Genomic DNA, 15,723 nt, shown 5'->3' on the forward strand with positions numbered 1-15,723 from the left:
GATACCTTGCAGTAGACCATTCTGCTTCACATTTTCTGAGCCACTTTTTTTGTTCAAAGAAGCAATAGAAGTAGGAGATCTTGACATCCAATCATAAAGACTTTGCTCTTTTCCTACAGCCTTTTCATGACTTTCAGATTCAGTGTCTGAATCACTGTCAAGCAAAGGCTCATCTTCAATGTTCTGTATTGGATTTGTTTGATCAACTTTAGAGCAAGAAGTTACTAAAATTAATGATATAAAAATGAAATTTTAAAACAATTAAACAAGTGCTGAGCTCATAATAAAATGTAAATACTAGGTGCAATCTTGTTGTATTAGAAAAAAAAAAACAAACAAGCAAAAAAACATGTTCTTTATAATAAAAGTTCTTGCCAGAAGTAGTTCTTGTTTTTTTGTCATTTAGTAAGAGACACAAATCTTTCTGAGTTAGCATTCCTCGACCAACCACAGGTTTTTTAATGCAGTCATTTTTAACAGCAAAGATATTTTCAGAACTTTCTGCACCAATAAATACACACTTCCATTGTCGTGAAAGTGCTTGTAAACCTTAACCAAAAAGAAGTAAGAATGAAATTTGTCAATAAAAATAACTCTATGAAAAAGCATGTCATTTTTATAGTGTCTCAAAAGTCATTATCTGATTTGCTTTGTTTATAGCTTCAACAATGGATGAATTGCTAAAGATTTTTTCTAACTGCATCTTCTCCAAATAGAATGATTTTAGCTGGCTTGCCTGGTCACTGAATTTAACAGCTTTTTCCTGTGGGACAATCTGAAGTCTAAATTACACATTAATAAGCCAGTAACTTTAGATAACTTAAAAGAAAATATCAGGATTTGCTGAGATCTGTTATGGGGAATGGAATAAAAAAAAACCCAAATTTGTCAGCACTTAAATATAGCCCATTTATTAAACATTCTTAATGTAAAAAAAATTGTAAGAATTAAAGTTTATTTATTGTTTACACTTTGAATGTTAATAAATATAATAAAAAGTTATAAGCAAAACAAAACTGATAGTGACTTTTGGGACACTTTGTAGTTATATTTTGTACCTGCTTCTAAGTCTGCTAACCCAGGGCAATTATTTGGATTTTTTAATGCTTGCAATAAAGTTATTAACCTCTGACCAGTTGTTTGTCTTCTCAAAACACATACTAGTTGGCTTGAATAATCACCTTGCAGAAATGAAGACTCTTCACTTGCTGCAGACACTGTAAAATGCTAAAGGTCCAAATACTTTGATATTTTCACAAATAAAAGGTGAACAAAGTAAAAGATTAATAATAGTTAAAACAGACAACTTAAGTTTTATTTACTTTGACAATAAATTGAAAACATGGGTCAAAGTACAGGTTAGGGATGACCATTACTTTTTAAAGGTAAATCACATATAAGTTATTTATATAAAAAAATCACATATAAGTTATGTATATAAAAAAATTTAAACTCAAAACAAAACTTTATGCTTAACAACCTTTACCTTTTTTAAAAGTTTTCCGTTTTCAGGCAATGACTGGCTCATAAGACAAGCCAATGTTGAATAATTTAAGAACTTAAAGGAACTCCTCACAACATGAAGAGTCCTTAAAAGATCTACAATGTATGGCACCCATGAACTGATTGCTGGTATGAGCACTGTAACCAAATTAATGTCTTGGTCTGTTGCCTTTTGTATAGTTTTGAGATGTGTAGGAGTGGCTAAATTGATCCAAAAATGTTTTACATTTGCATCTCCAAAAACTTCACAAGAATCCTTTGCAATGATCTTTTTTTCATCTTTGTGTAGGAAAGACTGCTGCTTAAAACTAACTTGCTGACTACCAATATTTGATCTCTCAAATGTGACTTTTGGTTCAGTTGTGTTTTCTTCCGAATCAATGTCCAGTGCTACATAACCTTTGCGTGCTTTTTGCCAATCAGACATTGAAGTAAGTGATGTCCTAGAATTAGCACACAATGAACTTCTATTGTTTAGATCACCAAAATGTCTATTGACTGGCAGTGATAATTCTGAATCAATAACAGTTGCTGGAGTAGTTTCACTGTTAGAAAGCTCTTTAGCAATAGTAATCTGAGCTTGTAAAACCACTTTTATAGTAATTTCGCTCACTCCAGCCTCACATATAATATTTCCAAGGTTATCTTCTTCAATAACATCATTGTTTGGGTCTGTATACAGACTTCCTCCAAGTTTAACAGAAAAGTTCACAGCACTTTTTACTTGTGAAATTTTAGTAACATGTGGCACTTTATCAACATGACCTTTTAAATGCAGCAGTTGTAACTGAGCAGTACCAATACTACACTCTAATGCAGTAGAGCTTGGTTTTATAAGCTTTTCTAATTTATACATTATTTCATATTTATTGGCAGACTTTGCAACAGCAAATTTCTGGAAAAAATTCACAACTGTTTTATTGAAAGATGAATTTTCCAGCTGCTGATGTAAAGCCACTTTTATATTTGAAACAGATAACGCTAATAATGTATAGTCTGAGTTTTTAGTATCTATATCAAATGAATACTCACTTCCACATTGACCATTAATGGAATTTGTATCTGAAGGTGTATATGACTCTGTTGAAACTTGAAAAAATAATACATTGAAATATGGTAATTCAACTTTAAAAGTCATATGCTTACAAGGTGCCATTTTATTGATTTGTGCTTCAAAAAAAGCATTTTTATTTTGGGAGAATGTATTAAGAATGCAATGTTCAAGGAATTTTTCTTTTGATCTAGAGATACAACCCAGATGAAAGTGGTCAAGAAGATGACACGGGTGACAAAAGGAAGTGATTGATTCAAATGCAGAAATATACCTATTAAAAAAAAAAAAGTTTTACCATTCATAATAAAAGAAATAGTAATGATAATAAAGAATATTCCTTTACTTTGATGTTATGAATAACTTAAAATAAAAAAACCTTTCAACTACTTTTGATACAAGAGGGGAGAGAACACAAATGATTTGTTGATGCAATTTAAGAGTCACATATCTTTTCTTAGCTTCCTTGGTACTAAAGGGATTACAATTTAAGTATTAATACAGATCATAAATTAGCAACTTTTAGCTGAAGGTCTTTAAAAATAATTAAAATCTGTACATACTTTTCTGAAGTTTTACAACTTGCATCTTTAGAAGCTTCTTCTTTTGACAAACTGTTTTGCATAATAATAAAGGGCAGTTTCCCTTGAATGTTAGGTTTGAAACAGGGAATGCTAGGTGAAGAATAATGATGTCCAGGTGGACAAATAACCTAAAAAAACACAAAATATTAAATTGTAACAAGATATAATTTTATTTTTAAATAACAACAAGAACATCTTTCATCAACTCTTATAATACTTACTTTTAAGTTATTCAATAAGCTAAAGTTTTTCTGCAGATCAGATGGAATCTTTTGCCGCCAATTAATGCAAGTAAGGGACTGTAAATAACTGGCATAAGCAGCTAAGAGTGCTGGCTGGCAAAATGGTTTTACCAAAAAGGAAGGGTAATCAACTTCATCTAAATTAATGGAAAGGTCTTGCACAGAACTTAAAGCAGAAGCATATGAAGAACTGGATGATGCTTTAGATGTGTCAGATGACTGAGAGGGTAAAGTTAAATCTTTCATAGACCTAAATTTTAATAGATTTTAAAAAAAAATTATGTTCAAATAAAAAAAATAATAAAAAAAAAATTAACCAGTTAAAACTATACCACAATCTAGTATTAAAATTCTAGTGTATTGTTACCTGATTTTCTCAACCAGATTATTTTCAGATGCACAGGAATAAAAAGAACCTTCCATACTATCAAATCTTTTTACTAAAGAGTGGTGGCTTACTAAAACAGATGTTGATCTTTTAATGTCTATTTTTGACCCTTTATTGATTAATTTATTTGGACAAGTAAGAACATTTGATTCAGCTGTTTCTAAATATAAATAAAAAAAATTGCTTGTAAAATTTAAAATCTTTAAAATTGTAAACTGTTGATAAATTTAACCCATTGTATACTTGGACAAAGTATTGTTTCAAGGAATTGAAACAGCAACAATTCAATATTGAATAAAAAGTTCACCTTAATTTTTATTTATGCCAAAAAGGTATCAAACCTAAAGACATTTATGTAGCATTTTCCTTCATTTATAGTACTTTTCTATGTAATAAGGAAATTAAAGGTGCAAATATCACACTCTTACAAAATCCTGCTGACCAGAGAAAACCCTTTGGTGGGATGATAGGGTAGAGCCAATAAAGCAATAACATGTAGTCACTAAAATCTAATCTCAAAGAACAAAAAAGTAATTAAAGTTTAAAACTTCATTATTTGGCAGAATCTGTTTTTAAATTACAACTGTATTTTGCATTTTTACAGCACTTCAAACATTTTTTTCCTGAATTATGTTTACTTAAGTATGCAAAGTATTTTTTAAAATATACTTGAAAAATGATAACAAATGACTGTTTGAAAGTGTTAAAGGTGTGATTAATCATTACCAAAAAATTGTATGATAGAGATAATGAAATCTAGAAATTGTATGAGATCTAGAAATCTAGAAATTTAGAATGTCTAAAGAAGAGGATGCCTTTGTTTTGTTATGATTTTTTTTTTCACTAATATAAACAAATTTTGCGCCATATTTAGACTAAAATTTTGCTAAAAAATAGAAAAATTGCAGTGGGTATTCACAAATCAATGTTCATGGATTTTATACAATTAGATGAAATTATCAATAATTCATCAAATTTAAAATCATGTTATTTTGGTTTTTGAAGCTTTAAAATTAGACAAAAAATAAAAAAGTTATGAACTTGTGAAAAGGATTTTAAGAAAAACACTCAATTAATTTGAATTTTTGCATATCATAAATAAAAAAAAAAACTGTTATTGTTTTTTGAAGTCTGTTAATTAATACTGTGGAATTTAGTGAACTTTGATGGCTCTCGCCAGAGACCATGATGACAGCAGAAAAGTTGTGTGTGATTTATGTTTAAAACAGAGAACTAAAAGACCTTAATAAAGAAAAAGTCAATTCAATTTTACAACAGGCATTTGTGAATGTTGCAGGTCTTCTCTTAGACAAGCATCTGAAGGCAAAAAAAGTTAATTTTCCACCTTTGTTTGACTTTTTCACAATCAATTTAACAAAAATATGATTTGCCAAACAGCTCAAACCCAAGGTTGGTCAAAAAAAGCTGAAACTTCAGATTCCAATTCAAGCATTCTATCAATTAAAAAACCATCAGCTGGGAAACAATGCTTTGCTTGTTTTTCCCTGATCAGTCGTGGAGTACCACATTCCTGAACAAAATCATCATTTTGTCAAAACATCAAAGAAATTGCTTCCAGAGATGTATTTGCATCTGAAGCTATAGTAAAATCTTTTCTTTCCACTACACCTGTTTCACCAGGAGAAACTATTCATTTAAGTCAGCCACAAGAACAACATTCTATTCCAGTGCATCTTGGACCAGCCTCAGCTTCAAGTGCAAATAATCCCCATATACTCACAGCTCAAGATATTGTTCAAGTGCAAGTAAACACCAATCTTTCAAATTTGAAGATGTATAAGTTGGCATCAACACTAAAGAAAATCTCTAAAAGCAGATTAGTTGAACCAAACTTCCCAGCTAAGTTTCAAACCATTGGTCAATCTTTGTCAGAAAACTTTGTTGTTTCTCCAATTCCTACTGAGTCTAGACCAAAAATTGTTGTTCACTGTCAGAGTTTAAAAGAAGTTCTTGAAAAAATTATTCAGAGAGGAGAACCAGCAAACAGCTTTATCAATAAATTAGAAATTGATGGTGGAGGAGGCTTTCTCAAAGTCAGTCTGGGAATTTTATCAAAAGAGTCACCACCAGAAGAGCCCACACCTTCAAAATGACTTTAAAACATATATAAGGACTCTGGTGTAAAGAAACAGCTATTGGTAGCAATTTCTCTGGGTCTCCCTGAGACATATGAAAATGTTGGTATCATACTCAATCTAATCAAAGCAGATGAAGTCCAATATTCGCTCATGTGATATGATATTAGCAAATATTGTTTATGGAATTCAATCTCATTCAAGTATACATCCCTGCTGTTGGTGTGACTGATTCAAAAAGTCTCAACCTTACTGGCTAACCCTGAACAATTGAATCCTTGAAAGAATAGCACAAAGCTTTCACAGATTCTGGCACTGATGTGAAAAATGCCAAACTCTTCCAAAATGCCATACATTTTCCCATTCTCACATCAAGTTGTGAAAAATCTTATGTTATTGATTTAATACCTTCCATGGAACTTCCCTTGATGGAAGTTGTAGATCACCTTGTAAAGTTTTTGGAAGAAATATGAGCTGACCTGTTGCAACACAGCTCCATCATGGGGGCTAAATTGAAGGGCCAGATTGCTGAAAAACTCTCAAAAAACTAGATAGTCTTCAGCAATTTGCAGTGAGTCAAACAGCTTTTCAAGCAATCCCTGTCATATGCACTTTTAAAAAAATTTAATGAAGTTGTTGAGGCTTGTTTTGGCATGAACTTAGACCCAAACTACCAGGAAAAAAATCCAAAATTTTCAAAAATCTTTTCTTGAAACAAGCACAAGTGTTTCTCCAAAAGCCCACACAGTTTTTTTACCATGTGCAGCATTTAATACAAAGAAAACAATCATCTTTGGGAATATACTCAGAGCAAGCAACAGAGGCACTTCATCATCAATTCAAGATTTATTGGCAACGATTCAAGCACTCCCCTACCCTTAACAGTTTGGAGAAAAGCTGAAAAACTGTGTGGTGGACTACAATTTAAAACATCTTTAACTTTTTGAATGAGAATGTTAACTAAATTAATTTAATTTTTGAATTAATCTTAGAAATTGCTGAGTATTTACTTAATAAAAGCAACTTTAGTGTTAAAATAAAAATTGGGTTTGGATTAACTTTTGATGTCAAAATTATGATATTAAAAACATCTTTGTTGTCTTTAGAAAATGGTTTGCATTAATTTTTGTCTTTGTTTTATTTTGCACTCTGTGAAAGTAAAAGCAGGATGTTTTTTGAACTGATTTTATGATTTATGATTGTTTATCAAGGATGTGATAATTTTGTCAATTAAAATCAGTATGCAATACTGTGAAAATGCAAAATACAGTTGTCAGTTATAAGTAAATTCTGCCAAATAAAAAATAAAACTTTAAGTCATAATTACTTTTTTGTTCTTAGAGATTAGATTTCAGTGACTACATGTTATTGTTCTATTGGCTCTACCCTATCATCCCACCAAAGGGTTTTCTCGGGTCAGTCAGGTTTGCAAGATATCAAAAATTTGTAGCAGTGATCATTTAAGTAAGTTGTATTTTAACACAACATAGAAAGTTAAGTTCAAAAATAAAGCTTTACAATTTTTTACCTTCTTGATCAGCGAAGATTTCAGAACTTCTTTTTGTTTTTTCATCAACAGATTTATTTGAGCTTAAATTACTATGAGGAATAAACCCACTTAGTTTCCGTAGATACTCTTTCACTTTTTCTCCAGTTGTAGACTGACCACCCCATAAACTTCCACTACCATATCGGTTAGAAGACTTAATGGTTGCATCTAATACTTGAGTTGTAAAAAAATGAACACCATTAACATTTTTGCCAAAGAAATCACACCCTCCAACACAGCCACACATTTTACTTTTCATCCGATCAACTGAAAGCTTACTTTTAAGCTCATTGCTTTCCCAAAGAAACCATAGTCTCTTACTTCTCCCATCATAGAAAGTAAGATAATTATATTGTTCTTTAGATTGGTTTTTGTTACCACAGAGTTCACTTATGTCAGTAGTAATTGGACCTAATCCAACAAGACCTACTTCAACCCAGTTATTAGAGGAAGATTTTATTATCTTATCAGGAGACGGATATTCACAATTCACTTGTTGCACATACAAACGTAATGCCATCTCATTAATAAACAAGCTTCCACCTTGACAACAGCATTCAGTGCTAGCATTACAAACAGCAAAACGTATTGGTGAGACCTGCAGATAAGAGCACAAAATCTGTATATATTTACTGCAAAAGTAAAAAAGTATATTTTTCAGAAAAATAGATAAATATTGAGTGAGAATGAGCAGATAGTTATAGTATAATAATAAAGCAGCTTTAAACATTAAATGAACAACACAGTTGTGACCAGGACCAGTCAGTAAGCTGCTGTTCCAACTCCCAACTCCGACTCCTTCATAAGTAACCAATTTGTAGTAAAATGTTAACATTGGCTATTTCATCACTATGATACAAATAATCCAACCACTTAGTGCTTTAAACACTATTTATTAGAAAACTATTTCTGAACAAACAACTTTTCTGAACTCTTGTTATGCAATAACTCTTATGCAATTGCTAATAATTATGAATTTGTCAAAATCATGTTTCAAATATTGTCTGTTGGACAGAAAGAACTTGTGCTTCTTTAAGTTCATATTTTTTAAGAATCTTTTCTACTAAGACCTGGAGAAATTCGCTGGTGTGATTAGCTTTGGTGTCTTTTTCTGCCAATGTCTTGGTAACTACTTCTTTTTTTTTCAAAAAAAAATCAGACATTAATTGCAAAATAGTTCACTCTGTTAAAAAACACAAAGCGTCCCTTGAGAGATTCATTAAGTTCTTCTTTTTGTTAAACAGTTTCTTCAATCACTAATTTTCTAATACTCTCTCTCTCTCCAGAGAAACAAAGTTAATTGAATACTTGCAGTTTTTCTAATGCAAAGTTAATTGAATATTCACAGTATTTCTGTTTGTGGAGCAGCTCTTTGGTGCTTGGTGGTGGCACGCCTAGCTTTCCACTAAAAATATGTAGCACAGTGCCAGACAATTTAAGTCAGGAGTTGGGGTATTATGAAGTTATCTAGTTAAAGGGAAGGTAGAGGAGAGCGCAAGGGAGGTGATTTATGATTCTCAGTGATAAGCAGCAAAATATCCTATTGCTTACCCCTGTTTTAAAGGCCTTTAAATAACATGTCAAACTCCTTGTCCTCCAGTTTTTGCAAACTACAATTCCCATTGTGTCAGCTTTCAGAGCATCCTGGGATTTGTAGTTTTGTAACAGGGCCAGAGTTTGATACTTGTGCTTTAGACTGACTGAACAAAAAACATTTTAATGAATAACATCCATAAAATCCTTATGAAAATTATGAAACTTTGAAAGATTTTTTTTAAACTGGAGTTGGAGTCGGTGTAATTTTTCTGACTCCGACTCCAGCCAAAATGAGCTCCAACTCCAACTCCACGACTCCGACTCCACATCCCTGGTTGTGACACATTCAATAACAACAAGAAAAAAAATTAAATTCTTACAAGTAAATTGCAAGCACACTCTGCCTCTGTCAAATAGACATTAACACTTTCAATTGAAAATCTAAGCATTTTATATCTAAGATCTTCTGTTGAATCAAATTGACTGAAAGATCCATTGGTATCTGTTGTTTGAGAATCAGGAGCGCTATTTTGTGATCTAAACTGATTTTCTTCATCAATAAAATGCAAAGCAAATGTTTCAGCCCATAAAGTTAAGGAACTGAGCTAAATTATAACAAAAACTATTGTTTAAACCCTCATTTAAAAATAATTGTATTTTCTGTAATTTAAACTGTAAATTGACTTTGCCAAACAAATAGCTAAGACTAAAAACTTTATACATATTGTTAAAAGAAAAAGTGTTGTAACTAATTTACAGCTATTAGATAATTTAGAAAAGTTACCTGAAAAGGTGTTACTTTCCCCATAAGGTTGCCACACTGTATTTCAGTTAACCAACTATATTCTATTGTCTCATTACCTAATGGAATTCCGTTACCAGAAAACATAGCATGTCCACGAAACTGAAAACCAGATAATCGAAGGAAACCCTTTGACAGGTGAGCATTGTCAGCATGACGCTAAAAATTTAATGTAAATATAAAATTTAAATATTTAAAATTAACATCTATTATTCATTATCTATCATTAAGTATGATCAATTATCTTATTATTTATGTATTATACCTGAAGGGAATCAGGAATTATAAGTGATACAGGTGATATTATGAGCTGCATCTTTGTTTCACTAAATGTTTTATGAATTTCAAAGGTAATTCCATCTGTGAAAGCTTGAGGAGATTCTGTATTATTTAAAGTGTGCTAAAAATAATTTATTAGTTTGAACTATCTTATAAATATTATATAACAAACCCACTAAACTTTTATTTATTCATTTTTTTCCAGTTGATGAATTTGGAGTTTTTAAATACTACAGATGTGGTAACAAATCTAAAATATATGGTAACAAATCTAAAATACTATAGATATGGTAATAAATCTCACTAACCATTAGAAACATAGTTTAAGCTTTTACTTGCTTCTAAAGAACATTTAAAAGTAAAATATTTACCATTGTTAATTCAGCATGAATATCCAGCAAAACAACAGTTACATTAACTTCCAAGGGGTGAAAATATTCAGTGTCGAGTTGATTTATATTAGATTTTTTACTTATGTTAAAAGAGTCACATTCTTTATTTGCATTGAATTCAACTAATTTTTGGTCAACACCAAAGTAGTTATCCTAAAAAAATTCAAATAAACCTTATATGAACCTTTCAGAGTAAGAAACCAATTATCAATTTCTGATGGAAAAATCTCTACTTAGCACCTGATGCATAAACATAAAAACTAATTTTCCGAAACTTTGAAAAATAAAGAATAAATAAATACTTAAAAAGGATATTATTTTAAAAGAAAATGCCAATATTTTAAACATGTAAAATTTTAACCATGAATCCATTAAAAAACTGATTCCAAAAGTATCCAAATATTCGAACAGCTGAAGGTCCTGCTTCTAATGTTATAGTTAGAACATCATGAACCAAATCTTCAGGATTTTTGTCACACCCAGTTTTGAGTCCACACTTTAAATTAATATTCTTAATGGTATCATTTTCTATTGGAGTTGGATGATATTTGTAATCAATGTTTAGCAAAAACACTGGGGTCGACCACACATCAATCCAGGCTGTATTTCTTGTCCTTCGTCTCCATCCTTGACTTAACTGATCTTCGAGATTTACACCATTATCAATTTCGTCAAAATTTTCTTCAACATCAAGAAAATCTGCAGCAGAATGAAAACTTTTACTTTTTGGTAACTTTTTTGGTATGTCACTATTTTTTGGCATGCATTTGTCACTATTTTTTGGTATGTATTTGTCACTATTTTTTGGTATGTACTTGTCACTGTTTTTTGGTATGTATTTGTCACTATTTTTTGGTATGTATTTGTCACTGTTTCTTGCAAGGGACATGATACTCCTTCGTAATGTATTTGATTCAGGCACAAACATACGCAACATAATAGTCTCAGCCCGAAAAAAAAAGTTTGTTTCTGTAACGTTAGGTAAGAAGGAGGTATTGGGTAGTGTAAAATTTATGTCAAGAGACTCTCCACATATAGCAAGCTCATCTAAACAAGTAAATTTAAAAAGCTATAATTATTACTAGACATAAATTCAAAGTAGTAAAATACAGTTTACAAAGTCTCTTAAAAAAACTAGCAAGTAAAAAGTAGCAAGTGCAAGTAAAATACAGTTATCTAATCCTTACATTAAAAAAAAAAAATTTTAACTAAATATCAACGATAATTTTCATTGGTATTTTTTTAAATAATTTTAGTACAAGAAGGAAAATCTGTTTAAATTTAAAATACACTGATTTACTATTTTCATCTTGATTAGCACATTCCACCCAATTGTGTTCATTGACCATTAAGATAATTTCAAAATCACGCAAATTAAAATTGAAAACCCAATCAAACGGAGCAAACTTAGCAATATCTGGTGGCTCACTGCTTGACCAATCAGTAAAAAGATCTTTAAAAAAGATAAATGAATTGAAATAATTTACAAAGTTTAATTTACAAAGTAGAGCAATGTTAAAATTAAACCAAAACCATAATTTACAAATTAAAATAATCAGAACTTTTTAACTAAACACATTATTAACTAAACACACCATTAATTAAACACACCATTAAAAAAATTTTCATGATCATAAACAAAGTGACAAGTTGTTTTTGCAAGACATAGCTCACATGACCAATGTTGAAAATGATTCCACATTCTTGGGACCATCATATTAATAGCAACCTAGATTAGAAGCAATTTACTAAACAATTGTTAAAACAGTGCAAACATTTCTCATAATACAGAAAACATACAAACCTCAATTTGATCACATTCAAGAAATTTTCGAAACTGCAGGCTTGTAGTGATATCAATTTTTTGTAGAACTGCAATAAGGTTTGAAGTGTAACCATATTCATTAACAACCCATGGCTGATAGTAGTGTAGCGAAGAAGGACTACTGCAGCATATATGAATAGCTGATGTTTCCTAGTAAAAATATAAAGGTTTTTAATAAACATACTTGTAAAAGTTAAGATTTTAAAAAACTTTTTGTTCCTAACTCAATGAGGTACCTCATTTTTGGAGAATAGTAAATCAAGAGTAGTTGAGTCAACAAAGTCAACTTTAACATCAAACCCAGTATGTAATCGCTGTTGCGTAGACTCCAGAGGTTTAGTTACTGCAAGTTCTTGAAAACTATTTGGGAAGAAGAACTTTTGGAGAGCATCTCTGTAAAATATAAAAAAATACAAATAAAAAAAACATTGAAACAAATGCAAAAGATATCAATCCATTAATAATTTAATTTGAAAGTTATTTAGAGAGCATTGTTTTAAAATTATGTGAAACATTTTTAAAAATAAGTATGTTTTAAATTCTTGGTCAGTGAAATTTATATTAAAAGCTTAAACTTGGAAAAATACTTTTGTAAATATATCAAACAATTCAGTTTTACAGTAACCATTTTTTACATATTTACATTAATTGAATAAACACATGTACCTCTGTTTATCAACCCATGGTCCATAAGTAATATTTGCACTTTTTGTAAATACTACATTTAAACCCCACTCTGGATCAGAATCAGGAACAGCTTCATCTGGAACCAAACCTAAATAAATAGTTTTATATTAAAAAAAAAAAAAATGTCACATTTATAAACATCCAATACTTTTCATTTTTAAATTTGATCACAATACCTACATAATCTGACCTTATAGTACCTACATAATATGATATCATAAAAAATTATATACAACACCAAATAGCCAGAAAAAAGTACCGTAATTTCTTTAAATTGAGAATTTTTTCAAAAGAAAAAGCTCTCAAAAATGCTCAAAGTAAACTAATCTAAATCATAAGAAATTTTGAATTATTTCGTACCAGGTTCATCTTGATAGTATAATATTTTAGCTTGTCCAGATTGTAACACAACAAAACCTTGACCCATGAAACGAGGAGGTCTAAAGTTTTTACCCAAGAAAAATGATAGTTTTAAGTTTGTAAATAAATTTTCTGAATGTTCTTTTAATATATAAAAAAAAAAAAAAAAAAAAAGATAAACATTACTCTGTTGCCACGCCTATATAACCTGGACTTTTTGACAAAAGGACACGAAGATCATCACATTTGCATTGAAAAAAATGTGTATAATAATCAAGAGTGGACAATGCCTAAAGATCATGAAATCTTTATAATTAAATCACAAAAAAGCCATTTTTTCATTAACTAAAAATACTAAAACAAAATAGCAATGATTGAAAAAAGTAAACAAAGAATTAAAAATGAATACATACATCTGGCATAGAGTATGCTGCACTACCCTTATTGAAATGAACCCACAGTGTTGTTTCCAATAAACGATTACCAAAAGCTAGTTTACCCTAAACAACCATACTTATTCATTTACAGAATCATTCCATTGAAAAAAAGCACTGAAAAATTTATGCATTAAGATATTGTTGATCATCATTTCTATATTTAATATAAAAATGTTACTGCTATATTAAAGATAAAGATAAATATCAATATTATAAAAGGAATCACAAAGCTTATTTCATAGTTTCCAATGACTTTGATTTAAAATTCACAAAGTTTTGTTAGACTGACATATTTGCAAGCTGACCAAAAAATACTTTTTTGGATGAATTAAGACCTTTTTTAAAAGGCACTCAATGCTGTTGCCTAGAAAAATTAAAAAATTATTACTATAGCATAGAGTATTTCTGATGACACCAAACATCTAGATCTCATTACTAAGGTCATGCCTCAGTGCTTGAAAAATCATCACCAATTTAATTTTTAACTAAATGACAATCTATTTCAACCTCTGAGTGACTTTGTGGAACAAACAGAGAACTTATTACAATAATAAAGGACAGTATTTTAATTTGGAATCCGAGCTCTATTCTTAAATCCTTTTAAAACTTTAACTGTGACTCTGTATTTTTTCCAATCACTGCATAAAAGATAATTAAATTACAAATCATTATAAAGTTAATAACTTGGATATAATACCTTGTACATTATAAAAGAAAAAAAAAAAATTTTTAATTTTTGTAAATATTTTCAACAACACTTTTTCATTTTTCATTTAGTGTTAATGGTCTTAACAAAGAAATAAATCAAAATGAGTACCAAATAAACCAAAGTTTAAGTCATTGAAATTTTTCATTTTTTCATAAGAAATCTTTTGTACTTTCAACCACTAACAAAAGTCTATGCTGAAAAAAAATGCCAATGGTTCAAGAGGCCTGAGTCGGTCACAACTCAGAAGACTTTGCCAAAGTCTTAACATTTATACATCAATTATTTTATTTAAAAGTATGTTTAATTAAAGATCTTTTTTTTTAATTGGATCTTTCTAAACTTACACTAATAATAAGAATTTAATCAGTTGAACTTAATCCAAATCTTTTTTTAAATTGAATTTTGAAAATTTGAAATAAAATTAAAAAAAAACAACTTACAGATCGAATGTTCATACGGATGAGGGGGAATAGTTCTCTCCATTTATTAATTTTAGATTCTTGACTATTTTCTCTTCAAAAATATGAGCATATGTTAAATAAATTTAAAAAATGAAAAATAACAGCAAAAAACTTAAGAAGCAGAGAAATTAAAAACTACCTTTTCTCTATATTGTTTTTTAAAACATCAAGGCTTGTTATTGATTTTCTAGCATCTGAATATAAATTTAAAATATGTAAAAACAATAGACATCAAAATGTTTTGTGCATTTATTATTGAGTGAATTTTACCTCCATATCGTTCACATTTTAGTATATTTTGAATGCTGTTGTAAAGATCCGATCTAGAGTAGATAAGTAATATTTATACAAAAAAATTAAACTAAAAAATTAATTTAAAAATTAAACAAAAAAACTAAACTAAAAATTTGTATTTATGCAAAAATGACCAAAAGTTATTTTCAATTTCAGCAGTAAGACAAACAATTTGTAGAAAGTATTTTTGTTTTTTAAGCATAAAAACTATATTAGCATTTTAAAACTGCTTTGTAATGCATGAGAAACATCACCAAGCTTATAAAAACTTTTATTAGCTTTTATAGATGTTTATTCTTTTTTCTCTTTTATGATTCCATTTGAAAAAAAAGCTGAATTTTAACTTCATTGAACAGTATTGCACTAAGTCAGGATGCAAAATAATAATGATTCATTGCTAAACGGCATCGTAGAAGTGTTACTTTTTGATAGAGAGTGCAAATGTGTTGAATGAATTAATTTAATCACAGTTAAAACAATTTTTTTTTATAACTGTAACCCAGCTTCTAGCATCAGAGCACTTTAAGT

The 15,723-nt window shown here is 29.6% G+C and overlaps 2 protein-coding genes across 6 annotated transcripts in view; one reads left to right on the forward strand and one right to left on the reverse strand.

Moving 5' to 3' along the window:
- The window catches only part of LOC145186566 (uncharacterized), a 337,374-nt gene that overhangs the window by 269,970 nt on the left and 51,681 nt on the right, over positions 1–15,723 (forward strand). The window lies entirely within an intron of this gene.
- The window catches only part of LOC145185387 (bridge-like lipid transfer protein family member 1), a 36,041-nt gene that overhangs the window by 14,577 nt on the left and 5,741 nt on the right, over positions 1–15,723 (reverse strand). For 4 of the 5 annotated variants that reach the window (XM_090079784.1, XM_090079785.1, XM_090079783.1 and 1 more), the window contains 25 exons: positions 15,172–15,224; positions 15,041–15,095; positions 14,881–14,953; positions 13,708–13,794; positions 13,481–13,584; positions 13,295–13,374; positions 12,914–13,022; positions 12,484–12,640; positions 12,227–12,397; positions 12,034–12,151; positions 11,723–11,875; positions 10,784–11,469; positions 10,402–10,575; positions 10,017–10,151; positions 9,734–9,910; positions 9,330–9,554; positions 7,393–8,011; positions 3,748–3,928; positions 3,360–3,630; positions 3,118–3,266; positions 2,934–3,026; positions 1,487–2,828; positions 1,059–1,227; positions 376–549; positions 6–224 (listed from right to left, as the gene is read on the reverse strand). In XM_090079784.1, coding sequence (XP_089935910.1) covers positions 6–224; positions 376–549; positions 1,059–1,227; positions 1,487–2,828; positions 2,934–3,026; positions 3,118–3,266; positions 3,360–3,630; positions 3,748–3,928; positions 7,393–8,011; positions 9,330–9,554; positions 9,734–9,910; positions 10,017–10,151; positions 10,402–10,575; positions 10,784–11,469; positions 11,723–11,875; positions 12,034–12,151; positions 12,227–12,397; positions 12,484–12,640; positions 12,914–13,022; positions 13,295–13,374; positions 13,481–13,584; positions 13,708–13,794; positions 14,881–14,953; positions 15,041–15,095; positions 15,172–15,224 — 5,774 coding nt within the window. Of the gene's footprint in view, positions 1–5; positions 225–375; positions 550–1,058; positions 1,228–1,486; positions 2,829–2,933; positions 3,027–3,117; positions 3,267–3,359; positions 3,631–3,747; positions 3,929–7,392; positions 8,012–9,329; positions 9,555–9,733; positions 9,911–10,016; positions 10,152–10,401; positions 10,576–10,783; positions 11,470–11,722; positions 11,876–12,017; positions 12,152–12,226; positions 12,398–12,483; positions 12,641–12,913; positions 13,023–13,294; positions 13,375–13,480; positions 13,585–13,707; positions 13,795–14,880; positions 14,954–15,040; positions 15,096–15,171; positions 15,225–15,723 lie in introns of all 5 variants that reach the window. The other variant, XM_090079786.1, reaches the window with a different exon arrangement.

The sequence above is a fragment of the Hydra viridissima genome, unplaced genomic scaffold (genome assembly GCF_058129835.1).
Source record: "Hydra viridissima isolate aposymbiotic clone 2 unplaced genomic scaffold, HvirCarnegie_v1 scaffold_2, whole genome shotgun sequence".
Lineage (NCBI taxonomy): Eukaryota > Metazoa > Cnidaria > Hydrozoa > Anthoathecata > Hydridae > Hydra > Hydra viridissima.